General features: G+C 35.0%; 1 protein-coding gene across 1 annotated transcript in view; it reads left to right on the forward strand.

The window, feature by feature from the left end:
* CNTN5 (contactin 5) overlaps positions 1–18,441 on the forward strand; it is a 264,199-nt gene that overhangs the window by 183,458 nt on the left and 62,300 nt on the right. The window contains exons 11-12 of the mRNA XM_086481748.1: positions 8,089–8,216; positions 9,112–9,287. Coding sequence (XP_086337874.1) covers positions 8,089–8,216; positions 9,112–9,287 — 304 coding nt within the window. The remainder of the gene's footprint in view (positions 1–8,088; positions 8,217–9,111; positions 9,288–18,441) is intronic.

An 18,441-nucleotide genomic window follows, 5' to 3' on the forward strand; every position in this document is an offset into this window, starting at 1 on the left:
AAAAAAAAATTGTGACAGAAGTCTTTTCCTTGAAAAGCAGGAACCTTTTCTAAGTAGCAGAATATTTCTGACATTGAAATAGTGTGCAAAAAGGAAGAAATATATTTAATTATTTAAAATATTAAAATAGATTTTAATTTTAAATTATCAAGAGTACAATACGGATTTAAAGAAATATATAGTAATATTTTCATCATTTTAGAGTAATTTTAACATGTTTAGAGATATACTATCCTAAACTCATTATGTTTTATAAAAGCTTTTCAAAGAACTTTTGTACTACAATGCAGAGCAGAAAAGAACTTAAATGGCCTTTTCTGCCCTCCGGGACAATTACCTTCAGATATCTTCTGAGGACTTCTCCCAGTTTTTCTTCTTTACACAAGATGAAACACATTTTGGGGAAAACATTTGAGCAGAATGGCAAGGTGCCAATTAGCAAAGTGATGCTAAATTTCAAAATGTACCAACTGATCTCTCTTACTTCAGTGTAGCAGTGAAAATATAGAATAATTTAAAAGTCTTCTTGTTTGTTTAATTTCTGTAGGTAATAGATTACTGATCTGAACCTCTGTTCCATTTACATTTAGAGTCTGATTCATTTTAATACCTTAGGAGATGTTCAAATTTTAGGACCTTTATATCATCATTGACATTAATGTTATTAACAGGGTCTTTAAAGAAAACTATATGTTTAAGAACTGGTTTGAATAAAGTGATTCATACAAAGCACCATTAAAACAAATAATGACCAGCCTACTTCTACAAAGAAAAAAGCACTCCAAGACACCATGTTAATTCTGGCATATTAGTAGTTTCCAGCCCTTACTGCTCAGCAATGCTACAGAAATCACACTTGTTCCCTGTGCTTAGAACAAAAGCTGCATTTATTAGCAAAACCTGACTTTTAGTGTCAGCTACTTAAAATTATATTAACATGTGTGGACACCATTTGCACCAGAAAGAGCTGTGTTTTTTCATGCACAAATGTTACTATACAGCAAATGGCAAGGACAAAACAAGAGGCCTAGTTGTGGCTCCTTTGAAAAAAACACAGTTTGCAGACATTAGCTTAAATAGAGCTGGTAGTAGTTTGCAGATCATTAATGATAAGTCTTAGCATATTCCAATGACCTAAGATACAACAAAGACTGCACCATTATAAATGTTTGAAAATCTGAAGAAAATCCAAATGATTTTGTGTTTTGCCAAGGGACTGGGCCAAACACAGTCTTGTTTCTAATCAGGTCAAAAATATTTAAATAAAAAGACTCTAACTAGGATCATAATATAAAAAATGTATATAAAGTAGGTGGCATTCTGCTTCCTTAAGTGGTTTTAATATAACAATAACTCACATCCATTTTCTGTGAGAGTTAGAGGCTTGTACATCTATTATGAAGGAGGAAGAGAAAGCAAAGGGAAATGAGATAGACCACAGCCATTCAAGGAGAAACAAAGGTTTCAGCTATTTACAAATACTTGTCCTGATTCCTTGTAATCTGCATTAAAGGGTACTGACAGATCTCATACCCAAGCTAATGTGAAATGACAGATTGCTCAGATCAGAACACTGTGAGGAGCCACAGGCTAAATGAGTCAGTGCTGCTTCTCTCCATTTGCATCTTTAAAGTTCTTATTCCCAGCATGCACACAAACCAATTTCATACTCCTGGTTTTAGTCCCCAATGAGAAATGTAGGGGAAAGATTTCTAACCACGTCAATAACTTACACTTTTCTTGTACCCAGTTACTAGGTGTTAAAGTTTGCAAATCTTTTAACTAACTGTAATGCTTCCCTGATTGCTGTGATTATTTCTCCAAAGTCCTATAAAAATCAATTGTAGTATGAAAAATAAAATCAAAATACAATTAAAAAAAAAAAAAAAAGAAAACAGAGAAAGGTAAAAATGTGTACAGCCTAATCAAACTACTCATTGCTAATTCTTCCTCCTTACCAAAAATGGCCACACAATTGACTTCTATTTTGACTTCTATTTTTTCTTACTCTGTTATTTGAAGAATATCAAGCTCCAAGCATAAGCTGTCTGATATTCATTTCTATTAAGATCTAGACACTGTGCTGCTGTCTCCGCTACAAGTCCTCAGTAAAATCCTGAAGGTTGTGTACCAATTCTAACTTTTGCTGCTTCCACTGCTCAGCTCCTTCAGCATCCAGACCCAGGGTCCATTGCCACATTTTTACACAATTTCTAGCCACAAAGTCAAGGCATCTGTTTGTGAGAATCTGCTGTGAAAGATGCGACAGAATGAAAATTAGAGTTTCCTTTCCTCATTATCTTAATCTTGATCGAAGTCTTTGCTCACTGATTTTACATGTGATAGGAAGAACAAATGCACAACCTGGCCCTGGTGGGTCAAGGTAAAACTGTCCCTGTTGATAAAGAGAGCTGAGAATTTTCACCATCTAAACCAGTATGTCCTCTACTGGCTGTAAATAATATCTGAGAACTTCTATGGTGGGTGGTACCATATATTACTGAATTAATATTTTGTCCGTAATTCTGGAGCAGTAAAAGTATCCAGACTACTAATATGTTTAATTTATTCTTAAGAATTAACCAAAGGGAAAATAATCACAACAATATGGCAGGCAAAATAGACCTCCCTTTTTTATATCAAAATAATGATGACTGTATTTCCTATTTCTTTATACTTCCCCTCAAAATAAGGCCAAAGATTATGCTCACTCTCACAAGTTTTCTGTGCATAAAAGAGCAGGAAGGAAAAGACTTGCTACTTTTTAACCAAATACTATAAAATAAAGGATAGTTCTTCAAAATCATGCCAAACTGTCCATATAAGCAACTCTTAAATACCATATTCTACTCAGTCCTCTTCTCTAAATCTCATGAAGCCTAAAGGAACCTAAATTTTGTCTTTCACATTTGTGGGGACATTCTACCCTGTTCATCTCCATCAACACTTTTCCTTACTTCTCTGTCAGTCAACACTAATTAAAAGAAGGCTTTTCTGACTGTCAAACAAAGGACTCCCAAAGTCATCTAAAAGCAAAGATCCAGCATTTCGTATGAGCTTAATTTCCTTCCATCAGCCTCTCAGCAGACACTTGGTCTCAGAGAACACCTTTCTGTTCCCAGTGGCATGCAAAGCGTATGAACTTTCATATTTCCCAATAAAACAGCACATTCTTTATCCCTGGTACATACTTTATTGGTTAAAAAAGAACAAAACTGATTAAATGAGTGATCTGTGTAAGCTAATGCATTTTTGTTTAAACAGATGTACTAAGAATGTTTCCAATCTTAAGTGTTACTGCTGAACAATAGCTTTAGATAGATTGTAAATATTTTTACAGTGAAAATAATCACTTGGAAATAGTCTGCAAACTATAATTACTGTCTATTTTGCAGCTTTCCAGTGACAATCTAAGTCAAATCATGAAGCTTTAAGGAAGAAAATTTACACTTTCATTCATGCTTCTATGGTTTTGTAATAATTCTCAACCTAGTTTACTGGCTTATGCTGTCATTAGCAAAATTGATACTATAGAAATGCTACTAATATGTCTTTCCAAACTTGCTGATACTTTAGGCAAGAAAATCACATGCATTGCAAACTAGGCATCCAACAGCTGTACTGTTAAGAGATAAAATCAAAGTAGAAAAATATAATACACACTAGATTTCAGCTAGACTTTGAAATTCACATTTAAATTCCATTTAGCTTTTTTCATTATTAATTTGTTGGGGTTTTTTGGCTTCATGGGCATACAGTATGCAGTGAAGCTTGTGGTTAATTGATTTCTGAAAGAGTGGGTATTTAAGTTCAAAGACCAGCATAACACTTGGTGCTCACCACCACCATCATTAGCAGACTTTATATCGCCTAATTCTTCAGACTGTCTCTAACACTACACTATGGGCTTGAGTCAGCTACCTACACACAAATTCCTGCTGCCTTTGAGAGTCCTACAGTGTCATCCTGGTTCCCGTCTAGACTTCAAAAAGACACACTTACACCTGCTGTAAACCTCTGTGTCTGTGCTCTAAGCAGTTAAGTCCTCTCATAGGGCTTGAGTCATATTTGTTAGGCCTGTGCAGGTGTCTTGGATACCTTACGACCTCCTATATGTGCAGGTAGTGTGGATCAATAGAAGCAGCAAAAAGTCCACATTGCTTAATTCTGAGTTTCTCTTTGGAATAGTTCTAATCCCATTCCACAGCCTGGATGTATATCTGTAGCTGAAAAGCAACGCACTCCTCAAGCATCCCTCCCAGTTTTGTTTCAGCTGAAGTTCACGTGCGCAGACTGCTTCATTTTACAAATCAAAGCCACAGCAAGTGGGGACAATAGGGAAATTAATTTCCAAGACACTCTTTCGATGTGAACAGCAGCTGGGATTTTATCCCTCAAATGATGTCAGGTCATAACAGGCACTTAAGTCCAGGGAACTAAATTAAAATTTGACGGTGTGATTCAGTTCCAGGTTGAGATATTAGACTGTAGATTTCTACAATGTGAATTAGACATCTAAAGCTTTTTACTGGTAATAGAGGTTCCACTGACTACTGACAAGATCCATGACTGCATGACTCATCTCACATGCAGACACCTTAGCTTTCATTTTACAAACAGCCTCTAGAACAGAGTTTTCTTTCCTCCCTAGTCATCCTGATGATCCTTTTGTGTGCCAGCTCGATTAAAACTAATCTTTCTGAATACCAATGATTGAAATTGTGCTTATTCCATATGATGTTTCCTCAGCAACTTTTGTATTAATACTTCCATAATGAGATGAAGCTGGTATCTTTTTTGGTATGCATTTGCCTTTGCTGTATGGTACTCCTAGTTCAATGGCACATTCACTTTTTTTATGAGTCTGGTGCTCTGAGTTATCAAAGCCCTCCTGTTTGATATGCTGACCTTGCTGTGTCAATTAACTGTTTATTTCATTAAATTTCTAGCATTCTTCTTTCTATCCTGGTCATTATGAAAAACAAGATAATAGTACAAAGAACTATTTTGCTTTCAAAAAAAAAATTTTCTTATCTGTTCTTACGTGAATTTTAGCATGAAAATTATCCTTGAAGCCTATGGAAGATCAAATCTGCATTTATTTTCTCTAGAAAATGTTTCTTCTTATTAAATATTATAACAATTTAGTCTCATTAGGTGTACTTTAGTTAGAATTTTATCTCACATCCATTTGCTATCATAGCTTTATTATTCTTTCCTAGTAATTCCTTTGTTGCTGTTGATCTTAAGCCAACATGCTTATTGACTCCAAGACATTAATGCTCATCTCTTTTTCTTCATGTTATTACACAGATGAAAACTCTTTTTCTACAGTAACACTAAGCTGATATGCCAACTTTTTCAGAGTCCTTGGATAGACAACGTCTATCTCCTTTACAACTTTACAATGAGTTTTTCTTATACTTAAATATGATAATCTCCAAACTGTCACCTTGATCTCTCATCTATCCTTTCTCTAGGTGTTTATCTATCATCATCTTTCCCTCAGTTTCTAATATTTAATAATCTGGGGGGTTTTCCCTGAATTATCCTTAACTCTACCTCAACCCCATTTCTTCTCTCTTTGCTTCCCTTTTATTTATGAAGCTAAAAAAAACTTTTGCTACGGTATTTCTTATTAAAATATGTGGACATACTACAGAGGTGGTCTCTTCATGACTGAGATATATTGGCAGGAAGAAGAAGTCTATGTTCCTGCTGTGTGCAGGAAGCGTTATGTGAAGAAATAAAGCATTTCAGTTTCCATCATAACCAGCCTCTGGCTTTTTCCCAAATGCAAAAAAAAGGGAGAACAGATGAATGCTGGGCATTTTAAGGAAAGTTTTAATTTCTAAGCCAAATAATTCACTAGCAAATGTGTTTGCAATTCCTTTGATTGAGCAGTTACTCTTTTCTTCATGGATAGCAAGAGCTTTTAGCTAAATAGAAATGTAGCTGATAATATGTGTAAGATTCATGATTCACTACATAATCTTCTGTATTCATCTAACTTTCTTTTCCTCCAAACTCAGAATGAAAAACAGTTTTATATCAGGACTTACACCACATATAATCTTTTCTAATTTGTAAGCACTGTAGGAGTGTCCTTTCATTTGTCTGATGCTGACAGTGTATTGATGAAAACTATTACTGTTCTGCAAAGCTTATTGCCATACTAATGATATGATGTCCTCAGAGCATTGATCACTGAGCATCTTGATAGGAAAACAAAACTTACGCCAAGAAGAAAGGAAGGAAGGTTACATTGCTGTCAGTTCCTAAAGTACATTGTTTCTTCAAAGGTGTGACATATTATAACAAAATTTCAGGCCTTTTTATTTGTTGAAAAAAAATATCAAAACCTCAAAACTCTGATACAGAGATATTTGCTTAATATAATATAATTATGTTTTCCGTAAAAGTACCTTTAGACGAATAATGTGACTCAAATACTGATGCGTATATCATCAGATTGTACTAAGGAATTTGAGAGTTGACATGTCCTTCGTCTGCCCCATTCACTTTTGAAGCTATTATTTTCTTATGTCTCTCTGCTGAGACCAGTGAGTGGTTTCTCATCTGAAGTGAATAGAAGTACATTTTTCACTGGAATGAAATTTTGTTTTCTCTACCACAATGTTTATAAACCCCAGATAATGAAATACCATTTTTCACAAAAAGAGTCAGAAAATAAGGGGTATTATTCTTTTCTCAGGAAGAACCAAAAAAAAAAAAAAAAAAAAAAAAAAGATATGCAGTCTCATATTAGTGATTTAGATTGAGCGCTTTATTGAATTTTAAGCCTCTGGTAAATCACTCCTAGTTCAAATCAAAGGTAACTCAGCTTTGCATTTCAACACGTCCAGCCTAGCCTAGAAAAGGAATTATTTTCCTGTTTTGGCTGCTGAAGAGCCCAACCCAGACCTGTTAATCAGGATGATTGAAGCGCCTTACTCCTGGTTAAATATTTCTCAAGAGTAAACCTGAACATTGTACCCTCAATTATTTCTGATCACAGCCTCAATAGAGGAGTACTAGTCACTAAATTAACAGATAGAAAGCCCTCTCTGGAGACATATACCTAAAAATCCAACCATCGCTGGGGAAGAGCCACTCACCTACTTAGACTCTTTCTCTAACACAGAGAGAGGTGTTATCTTACTTTCAAAATACAGGAGAAGGACGCACTCCTTCATTTCCTTCTCCACTTCTATGTGATACTCAAAAGTACTTTTAGGCTTGTAGTTCTTCTCTAGCAGGAAAGGAGTAGTGATTATTTACTGCTCTTCCAGGGCTGCAGATTTAACATATAATAAATTCAGGGGGTTTGTCACTTTAGAACAGCAAAAATGTGTTTCATTTTCACCTCTATGTAGCTTCATGGACTTTATGATTAATACTGTGTAAGCAAAGCCAAAACTTGAAACTCGCAAACGTAAATTGCTGAACAACATTTCTCATGAGTATGCTTCAGTGAGGTTACTTACCTAGAGATGTGGTGGAGCTGCAATCATACAACACTCAAAGAAAAAAACAAAAGCTGACCTACAAAAAAGCAGAGATTATTTAAGTCCCTGTGCTACACTGTGTAATGATGCCATAAATCATATTTCGACCAGATACAATTAATTTTATGGGTTTTTTTTTAGTCCTCTTTTACATTTTACTTCCCATTCTTCTCAGATTTGATTTTTAAGGTCATTTTTTTTCTAAATGCACTAGCCTGTGCTTGATATTGAAATGTAATTTGACAATAATGTAGCAGTGAAACTTTAAAGACAAATTATGAAGAATCACCTTTTTTACTTTTTACAGAAGGTTCATTAAGATTCACTACTGGTAAGTGTCAAAGGATACTAATCCACTGATGGCTCCCTGAAACTTTTTGAATTAAGGAAGGAGAAGGAGTAAAATGAGTTTATTACAACCTTTTTGAAACAGAAGAGAATTCAATTATCATCTTCATCATCCCTTGCTACAGATGCAGCAATCCTTAATCCTATTTATTATCTCTAAAAGATATCATCATGGAATTTAACTGCTAGGACTGGAGATATATTTATGCATTTATGTATTTATCCTCTTCAGGATAACTGTTCTTCCACATGGGAGCCTCCGTATTCTGAATGCTTCCAAGTCTGATGAAGGACGGTACTTATGTCAAGGTGTAAACGTATTTGGATCTGCAGAAATTATTGCATCAGTATCTGTTAAAGGTACGAAAAAAATAATTTTATGATAATAATGATTTCTTTTTACTAATATTTAATGGTTGCTTAGAATCCCCAGCCAACCGTACAACAGCATTGTACAGGCAGAATAAAAAACACTTCCAACAAGCTAGGGGGGGTTTAAACTCCATCTGGTCAAACATTGTATTTCTGTGTCAGATTGCATATATATTAAAACACTTATTATAAATAATTCTATAAGTAAAAGTATCAATATTCCTTTTAACGTATTTTAGCTTTGGAAACTCAACTCTACCTCTTTCTGCACAGGAACAAAGCTTAAGATTAAAGAAATAATTATATCAGTACAAAATCTAAGGAAAGATAGTTCCTTAGAACAGTAATAATAATCAAATAACTGGGTTGTAATTAATTTCTAAACCACATTTTTGTCACTTTTCAGCTGAACTCTTACATGACCATGGTGTTTGGTTTTAGGTGTTAAAGTCTTTTGACTTTATTTTTCAAGCTGTATTTAGTATCCTTAGAAACATCCTTTTTTATTTTAAGTGACAAAACTGAGATTCTCATGTAATCACAAGATTCCAGGTGCTGCAGCCTTAAAAAAAAAAAAAAAAAAAAAAAAAAAAAGTTTTTTTTCTGAGACAAATAAAATTAGTTAAGTAATCATCTCAGAAGTCCTATAGATTGCTGTTTAGGGTCCTGCCTTATTGCTCCAATGAAACTGGCTCTACTTCTGTTCACCATTGTCGTGTTTTAGTGTGCATTATGAATACATTTCAGTATTTGACACTATGTATTTGAAACAAACAGTAAATGTAAGCTGTGAATAGACTAAGCAGATCTCAGTCATATTATTTTGGTCTTGTACTTTAACTAGACTTCCATCTAAATGTTCCTAATCCTTCTATATTTCAAGAACCTACAAGAATAGAGCTGACTCCCAAGAAGATAGAGTTAACAGTTGGAGAAAGCATTGTCCTCAGTTGTAAAGCCCTTCACGACAGCACACTAGATGTCACTTTCTATTGGACACACAATGGGCAGCCAATTGACTTTGAAAAAGAAGGTGGACACTTTGAAAACATCAAGGCAGTAAGTGACCGTGCGTTTGTCATCTCTGTGCTGTGAACTGATAGAAATTTGCATGCTTTTACGTGTCTCCCGTTTACCAAATTCTGACCAAATTGAAAGATAACTGGTTTCACTAACGTTGGAAAGAAATGTTAGCTAGAGGAGGTGCAAACTGCAGATCACTAGAATTACTTCAAGTGGTTATAATCAAGAAGATACTAAGTGTAAACTTACACACTCTATTATTAGTGAGGCATATGATGATCACAAAGTAGCTTGAATCAAATCCTACTTACATTCTTCTGGTGATTTTAATACAGAAAGGATGTTGTTATAAGCATTGATATCTTTCTCACAGATAACATGGCTCTTGGAATGCCCTGACCTCCCAATGTTTTTACTTGCCTAGTATATATTTTAATGTCTGAATAGCAAGGACTATATACTTTATTTTCCCACTCCCCTGTATGAGGTAGGTTCTAGCTGTGCAACTGTTATTTAAGTCAGTATGAAACATATGGGGAAAAAATATGCATACCAATTTAAAATATTACCCCTTGATTCAAAAACAATCTAGTATGATCAAACAATATGATAGAGTTATTCAAACCTGTCCCATGTAAAATGGTTTGAACTTTTCTCGGTAGAAAGAAATCTCTTAATGTGAACAAATAGAATCTATAGTCATTTAACTCAATCTTCCCACTAATGAAATGTAAATCAAATGTCCATGCTATGTTAACAGAGAAAAATGAAGCTCACAAAGGTCATGAAATCTTAAAAGTTAATGTGTCTAATTTGAGTACAATGTAGTAAAACTAACTTTGCATTAAAAATTGTGTCAGCTGCAATCAATTTATTTTTCTCTTTGCCTTTATGAAAGTCGGACTATATTCACTTTGTGATGATGGTGGTGGGGGAATCTGGTTTTACTTCAACAAGCTTTTTATTTGAAAACAGTTAGTAAGGTATAGCTTAATGTAAAAGTTATTAGCATATTTATCTTCATCTGAGGAGGTCAAATACTCAAAATTCAGTACTAAATATATAGGAATGAACAATCATTCTTTTTTTTACTTCAAGTTTAAAACATTCTGTGATTCAAGAAAACATCTCATGGTTACAATTTAATTTAAAGTGATTTCCAAAATCTGAAATCTAAAATGTGTTACGCGGTTCCGTCAGTGCATTTCAGCATCTCCTGTGCCAAAGAGAATTTTTAGTCACTGGGGAAAATCCTCACACTAGGAAACTTCAAAATTAATTTCTCCTATCAAAGTAAAGCTAGTTTAATGTAATTTCACTTGTTTTATGAAAATAGGATTTTGTAGATCTTTCAACAAATATTCTCCATTAATATAATTTCTACCAGAGAAAGCCCTCAAATTGATAGAATTAAGGCTCATTCCAAGTGAGAATCTGGTAGATGACATACTGGGAGTATTTTCAGACAAATATTCATGCAAAACTCACTAAAATGACCGATTCCTTTTATTATCTTGACGTGACTAAAATTTTGCCAAAACCTAGTAGAGTTAAGCAACTATTTTAGTATGAGTTCATGACTTCCTTCTTACTATGTTGCCAAAGAGCCACTGATACTTCACTAAGTGAAAATAGTATTAATCACTTATAATGGAGTCAATGTTCAATGTCTAAATGACCAAGAGACTTTTTTAAAGTTTTTAATTAAGTAAAAATCTGGCATCTTTCTTTTCAGAGGCACACAAGCAATTTTTTTTTTTTTTTTCCTAAAACATACATTTTTACAAACAGGAAACTTCAGCTGATCAGAAAAGAAGGCTGAAGAGAAGGAATTGAGTATTTTGCAAAATATTACAAAATTAGATCATACCTTGTCATTGTTAAACTAGTGTTGAAATCATGAAATACCATGCAACTCTAAAGAAATACTAAAATGAAGTGTTAGACCCTGCTATTTTTAGACTGGACTAGCCTCGTTTGCCTTTACAAGATTGCTCACAGAAGAGATCATCAGGCCATGCTTCATTTACTTGCATTCCTAACTCATTTAAAAGTCAAGACATTTCTTTTCTGGTTTTCACTCTTAAGAGAGAATGGAAGGGTAGGCTTGGATCAACTGGAAGAGGGCTGAAAATACTTATTAACACATTCCAGGCAGGATGGAGGGGGGAACACTCCTTTTCAGAACAGATAAACCAAACCATGACCCTGTTAGGACAATTCTCACTGCAATATTCTTGAATGCTGTTGGAAACATAATATGATGCATCCTTCTCCCTCTTTGAAAGTATTAGTTAAAATACATACAGACCGCTATTCACCAAAAGGCATATCTTGATTTTTGCATTGTCCTGAAATGAAGATGAATCTGCTGAGAGATGTAAAACTTGAAATAGCAATTGTGGTAATACAGAAATTTTTTTTAGTTTTAACACAAGAACTCTCTAATTCCCGTAACTACTTATTTGTGGAATGCTGTCAATGAGACCTCATTATCATTTCTGTTAACCACATAAGCACATGGAATTAATCACAAGGATGAAAATTCATTTCTTCTCTTTGTTAAAACCTAAAGCATGACCAGGTACTAGGTGAAAGTAAGATAAAATAAACTCTTGTATTTTTCCTAACATGTAATTTCCTTTAACCTATACAGTGTCAAAGGAGTGATACACCATGTGATAAAGACACAGGTTTAAGACTGCAGAAAAAAGGAACTTGAAATCTGATATTTTGTGTTTCTGAATTAAATACTTCTTTAAATTGCCTGAGTTGATCCTGAACAAAATACTTTCTAATGCAGTACATTTAAGAAAAATAATATCTTTTCTGTGCATGAAGTTACAGAATTAGACATCCATTTTGTTCTGCAGACACTGATACTTCATCAGATTAAAAAATGTTCAAGTTTTTGAGTTCTGTTTATTTGTTTGAAAGCCTGACAAACTGAACATTATTTGAATGGGTTTTCCTAATAACAAAACTATTGTCAGCCTCTCACCACTGGTTGCATTGCTCATACTTTCACTGTGGCAGACCCAGGTGTTATGTATGATGAACATTCTGATGTTTAATGCAGTGTTATAAAAGCTGTCACTAAAGTAACATTTATTTGGACTGTAGATGAATTTCTAGTTGCTAAAATTGCATACTTTTAGAAATTACAATTAAAAGGAAAAGGAAAAGCTTCTCTTAATAATACATGTTGCTTTGTTTGTTTTTAAATTACATCTGTAGATTTTGTGCCAAAAAAAAAAAAAAAAAGTTATAATTTTTCACACTGAGAACTAATTTTTTATACAGATTGAGGGTGGTTTTGCTGTTGTTTACTGAGCTATCAAGGATTTAGTACCTACAGCAATTTAGGTACTTCAGGGACTTGCCTGGTGAGAGGATAAGTGTGATAAGGATGTCAAGTTGAACAAAGCTGTGCATTAAGGGGATGTTAAGGAAAAGAGACTAAACTCCACTAGAGTGACAGCTGCAGACTGCACTCTAGGAAAGGAAAACATCTCAAATGTTGCGCATGCATAAGTCCACAGTACCCTTGGTAGCAGAGCAATAATGTAAAGTGTTACATTGACACAGAGTCCTTTGGCAGTAGAAGTCTTTTTTTTTCTACAAAAAGACTCAACAACATTGTAGGTTCTGTGAGGTGTAATCTATGTAATTCATAGAAATAATTTTACATGGAAGTCTGAATTGCCAAGATTTCCTTCCAGCAACACCAGGGAGCACTTGAGCACAGAAAATATACACTTGCTTGCTTTTATTAGGGTGACTTTGATTTTCTGTCCTTTGTGCCAAATCCAGAAGTCCTGTTCAAAATTCTACTCAGAATTTTCTAAGATCTCCACTGACTTTAACATTGTCCTGGAGGTACCACTTTTGCAGCTAAAGACATCTGATTTTGCGAGTAGATTTTCATCCAGCTATCATTATTCCAAGTCTGTGTTTGAGAGCCGATACTGTTTTTATGGCAGCCAAGCAAAATGATTTATTGTGGTTATCCACAGGCTGGTAAGCAGCAGTATTGCTCTTAGTGTCCCTCACCTTGACCTGCATGAGTACATTTCAGACTCAGGAAAGTGATTTAGTCTCAATATCTTGGTCTTTGATCTTAACTGAAACTGCCACCATGGGAAGCAATAAGCAAAACTGCTCATGTTCTGTTTTACAGTGGTCATTTGTTCACATGGAAGTGACTTGAAATCTACTGTTTCACTTGGAAAAGGCCAGTAGAGACAGACCAGACAATATATTAACTACTGTCTAGCACTGAAGACTTTAATCTGATAACCTAGAACCTGTAAGAGAGCATAACTTTGCACTTTTCATTAAACTTTCAAGTCTTTCCTTAGTTCGTCGTAGTACTTTAATCATATTTTAGAAGTTAAGATTAAAATTTCCTAAGCATTTTCTAAATAGGTAGCACCAAGTTCTACATTACATGGAATCAGTTAAAACAGCAAGATGTAAATAATAATGTCTTTCCTCTTTATTGGACATAAAACCAAACAAGGCTAATTAAATTTAATTAATTAATTAAAGGGGTTTTATTTAACAGCTCCCTCCTCCCCCCACTGAGGAAAAGAGCAACAGTTGTCAAAATTCTTGTAGAATATACATGCTCTATGCGCAGAGAACTTCTGTTCATGGTAATGCTGCTATATTAACATCTTTGCTGTCAATTTGTCTCACTGTCTATCACAATACTTTCCTGCTGATAGAAGAGGCTGAACACAGCCATTACTGCCATCTCAAATCTCCAAATATTTCAGCCCTATGCTCATTGCCAGGTTTTGCCTGTTTGTCACGCTGCAGCAGTTAAATACTTGAGTGATCAGAAGCAGTTTCAAAATAAAAAAGAAATAATTATCTTGTCTTTTGGTAACACAAGTTTCTTGTAAACTTGGGAGGGTACAAAATGCAATGCTGATTTCTGGTCAAAAGCTTTTAAATGTGTGTTCTATGACTGCTAACTACAACCGAAAATCTGAACACAATAAAGACCACAGTCTAATAATGCACTTAACTATGTGTTGCTTCCAGGGTCTAAACAGTCCCAGTGAACTGATCGAATTTATAGACATACCTGCACTCTGCATTAGAACAGGGCACTCCAAACATTTCCTAGAATCAAACAAGCACATAAACTGGTGTGCCCAAGTGCTTGTGGCTTTGACTACAAATACAGAGTAAGGAAGAGAGATGATAACTCACATCTCCTCTAATTGTACTGTGGAGGAAGGAGATAACTGAGCATCCAAAAAATGTGAGTCTCTTAACATTTCTGAATACCAATTACTATTGAAAAGTTATTGTAATAAAAAAGTCATGAAATGCAGTCAGATAATTTTTACACTGGTTTATTCTATTAAGGAATTTTGTGCCTTCTCTTGTTTACAAGAAACATTCTAAAGAGAAGAATCTTGGGGTAAATAAAAGATATTTGATGACAGTCCATTCTTTCCACTGTTTACTTGCAATTGATGGACCATCTAACTGCTTGGTACAGTGTTATCTGGGTTATAACAGTACGGCCAATTGTTTGAACACCTGGTCAATGTCAGCCTTCTTAACACCAAAGCCCTCTGTTTGCAGCTCTGCTGTCTATTTTTCACTTGCAGCACTGCAACTTTTCTCCCCAGCTGTTGCAGCAGTGTTTTCCAGAGCCTTCCTGGTAGTATTTATCCCTTGCAGTTCTTTCACCACTGATCTCCTGGTTTTGTTCTTGTGGCCTTGCATCTGCAAACTCCAATCATGCTTTATGATAGGTTCTCATGAGAAGAAGATCCCACTGGCCTGAAACTTACTCTGCCCTTCCGCCCAGTTTGTCTCTTGTTTTGTAAACCAAACCACAGGGTGCAAATTAGATAATGGTTATGTAAATACTTAATAAATATTATCCACCATTATACATCCTCAGAAGCTTAACAGTCAATCACTGTGCAACAACTGCTCTTAATTAGCACATTCCAATCAGCACTAACATATACAGAGTTTGAGCAGGTCTCCCAAAGAAAAAGCTACAACTCTAGGGGGAAAAAAAAAAAGGCAAAAAATGGTCCTTATCATCATCTTCCTCCTTGCCACCTACTACACTGGAAAGAGCCTCAAGAGGAGAATACTCTTTCTGGCTGGCAACCAGGAAGAGTTTTCCTTTTTCTTTTTCTGTCTCTCTCTTCATCGCCTTTTTTATTTCTCACCTAGGTAGCTTTCTTTGCTAGAGTTAATGTCTGCCATCATCTGTGGACCCTGCTAATAAATCTCTGTTCACATAAGGCTGTCACAAAATTTTCCATGCAGCACGCTAATGAAATCCCAATCACGTGTCTGTTCTTCATGCTTCCTGTGTTCTCAAAATGGCACACTTGTCCCAGATGGGTTTTACTTTCATTTCTGTCACCTTGATCCATCACTATCACCACCTTTTCACTCAAATTATATGTGTAGCTCCACGCTCTCTTTTTCCCTCTTCCTGCATCTTTAAACAGGAACATAGGTACCGCGTATTATTCAGTCTTTTCTTCTTTTTTTCTCCTGGTGGTAACAACTCAGATACAGATACAGAACATGAATTTAGTGACATGAGTATAATAGGCCTCTCTATCCTGAACTTGCCATTTCATATCCCATCTTTTTTTCTCATTCCTTCCCATTTTCAAAACCTTGTGTTTTTTTTTAATCCCTAGATTTCACAGAACTGCTCCAGTACATGACACATTACCTGACCTCTGATACTCATTTAACTTCATCTCTTCCTCTGTCTTCTCTCAATAAAATGAATCAAACCCCTTTGCAGCAATTTAAGCTGCGCTTTAAAGTTGTCCATATTCACTCCCAACACTTCAATGTTCTTTATCATCCACTCCTAGCCACAAGTGCTCACCCAAAGCAACTGTTTCCATTATTCTTGATTTCTTTAGGCAAACTGCTCAAAAATACTGCCACCAGAAGGGTCCACACCTCCCCTGGATAATTCTTACGAATCCACAAACCTGAAAACCTTGAAAACCACGAAAACCACCTTTTTTACTTCTTATAGCTGGGGAAAATGTAACGATTAATATCAAGTATCCTTCAGTCAATCTGTATCAGCCTAGATGCTAGTATACTACAATTATTATACTACCACATACCATTAATCACAACAAAACCAATAACAATAATTTTATCTTCTTCGTTCCAAATGTGCTTACATGGTGAAAAGACAGAACTCAGAATATAATTTTGTTATCACTGTATCAACAGAGAAATCTGCTGCTTTTTAACAGATTAAATATTTGCAATTTGTAAACATCATAAACAGTAAACAGGCAAGTGGTTGGTGTGTTCAAACCTGAGAATTTGCATGAAATAGCATTTAGATTGTCCTAAATGTATTATGAACAGAAGTTGGCTTGAAGCCAACAATCCAACATAATGCACATATAAATTGTCAGCATAATTTGAAAGAATTTTATTGTATTGCTATTTTTCACTTACTGTTGATGGTACAAAGCTAACATTTCCATTAGGTTATTCTGTAAGATCATTAGTTTGCTTCAGATAAATTAACCAAAAATAAACTCCATTGCTAATCAAATACAACAAACAATCAAGATTCAACTGTGAAATAATTTTTCAATTTTATCTGACTGAATTTAATTAATAAAGACTATTTTACTAAGTCAAATAATATGTGAGTAAGGAATTCACCTAACTTGTGTGTTATCTGTAAAAACACCCATATATTTTAAATAATCATTTAAGCTGAGTGAGATAGCGTTAACAACCCAGGTAATTCTTTTTTAATTTAATTATAAACGTTGCTTTACAGTTCTCAGTTTATACAGAATATGACCTTACAAAATGTTAGATACTTTTCAAGATTTTGTACCTCCCAAGCATTCTCTTCTCTATAGAAACAACTTTGTAGGAAAGCACCTTCACCTCTCACTGTTAACAGATTTAGGTGACAGCAGCAAGCCTCGATAAGCCCTTGTATCCCTAGTAAAGAAATTACTCAAACACTCCTCAGGCTTTCATCATAAAAGTTTTTCTGCAATGGCTGTCAGTGTTTGCCCACTCTTTTTTCCCACTGATTTAAGCTTTTGTTGAATCATGATAATTTGTAATAGTCTCACTATCCTTTTTAGACATATTCTTCCCAAGCAGAGAGACAATTTTCATTGCATGTTGTCCAGGCTGAGTTCCCCACATGAATCCTCAATACAGTAATAGGCAGCCTTTCTAGACCCCAGGCCTTTGCAGTGCAGAAGCTGGGAGCTGAGAGTTGCCACATCATCTCTATTGACTACCCAGTATTTTGAACTTCCTTGCATTTTTGTCCCTCTTTCCAAGATAAATCAGAGCTACTTTCACAGAACTGCAGTTGGAGTGTGGAAGGGAAGTATGACAATGGATGTCTAAAACGAGCAGCATTAGAAGCAGATTAAATGAAAGCTAGGATTTATATAGTGAGAAGAGAATGATTTAAGGTTCCTAGGGTTCATATATATTTTCCACATACGATTCTGTACTTTGACCATACATGATAAACTGTGTAATAATCAAACCAAAGTTTGATTGTTCCATAGGAGAGTTAGGTGGAAGTAAACAAGAGACTTACTAGATGTTAAAAAAGTGCTCTACTGTGTAACTGTGAGCTCCATTTCAAATACAGGCAGATTATAGATTGTTCTTGTGCAAAGCCTTCAAAAGAAAAGGTTGGATACTGAATGAACCACCTTGGTTTAGAGATAAAAACTCGGCAAATGAATGGACAGATTAACAGGGAGGTTTCCTAGCAACTGGCTCAAGATATTGAACTTGCTCTCACAGGAAGAATAAGTCTAATTCTCTTCGTTTGAAGAACAATATGTAAAAGTTACTTTACTGCAAAGCAATTCATAACCTCTTAGGATTTATGAAATGGAAAGGAAAAAATCCACATACAACTTCCTCTTTGTGGGGATGTGGGATGGCTGAAGAAGTATTAATTCACCAACAGTAAGTTCTCTGTAAGTTGGCGCTTTTTTTTTTTCCCCTCTGCAAATCCCCAGCATTAGGGCAATGAGTGCAAAAAACAAATTCAACAATGTGATTCATATTGAGCAAAGTGTGCATATTACATGCTCCCTGGAGCTTTTTTCAGTTTGGCAAAGTATTTCCGCATGAAAAGCAAATGCTATGTAGAGGTGGCACC

Source organism: Leptosomus discolor, chromosome 1 (genome assembly GCF_034619465.1).
Source record: "Leptosomus discolor isolate bLepDis1 chromosome 1, bLepDis1.hap2, whole genome shotgun sequence".
Lineage (NCBI taxonomy): Eukaryota > Metazoa > Chordata > Aves > Leptosomiformes > Leptosomidae > Leptosomus > Leptosomus discolor.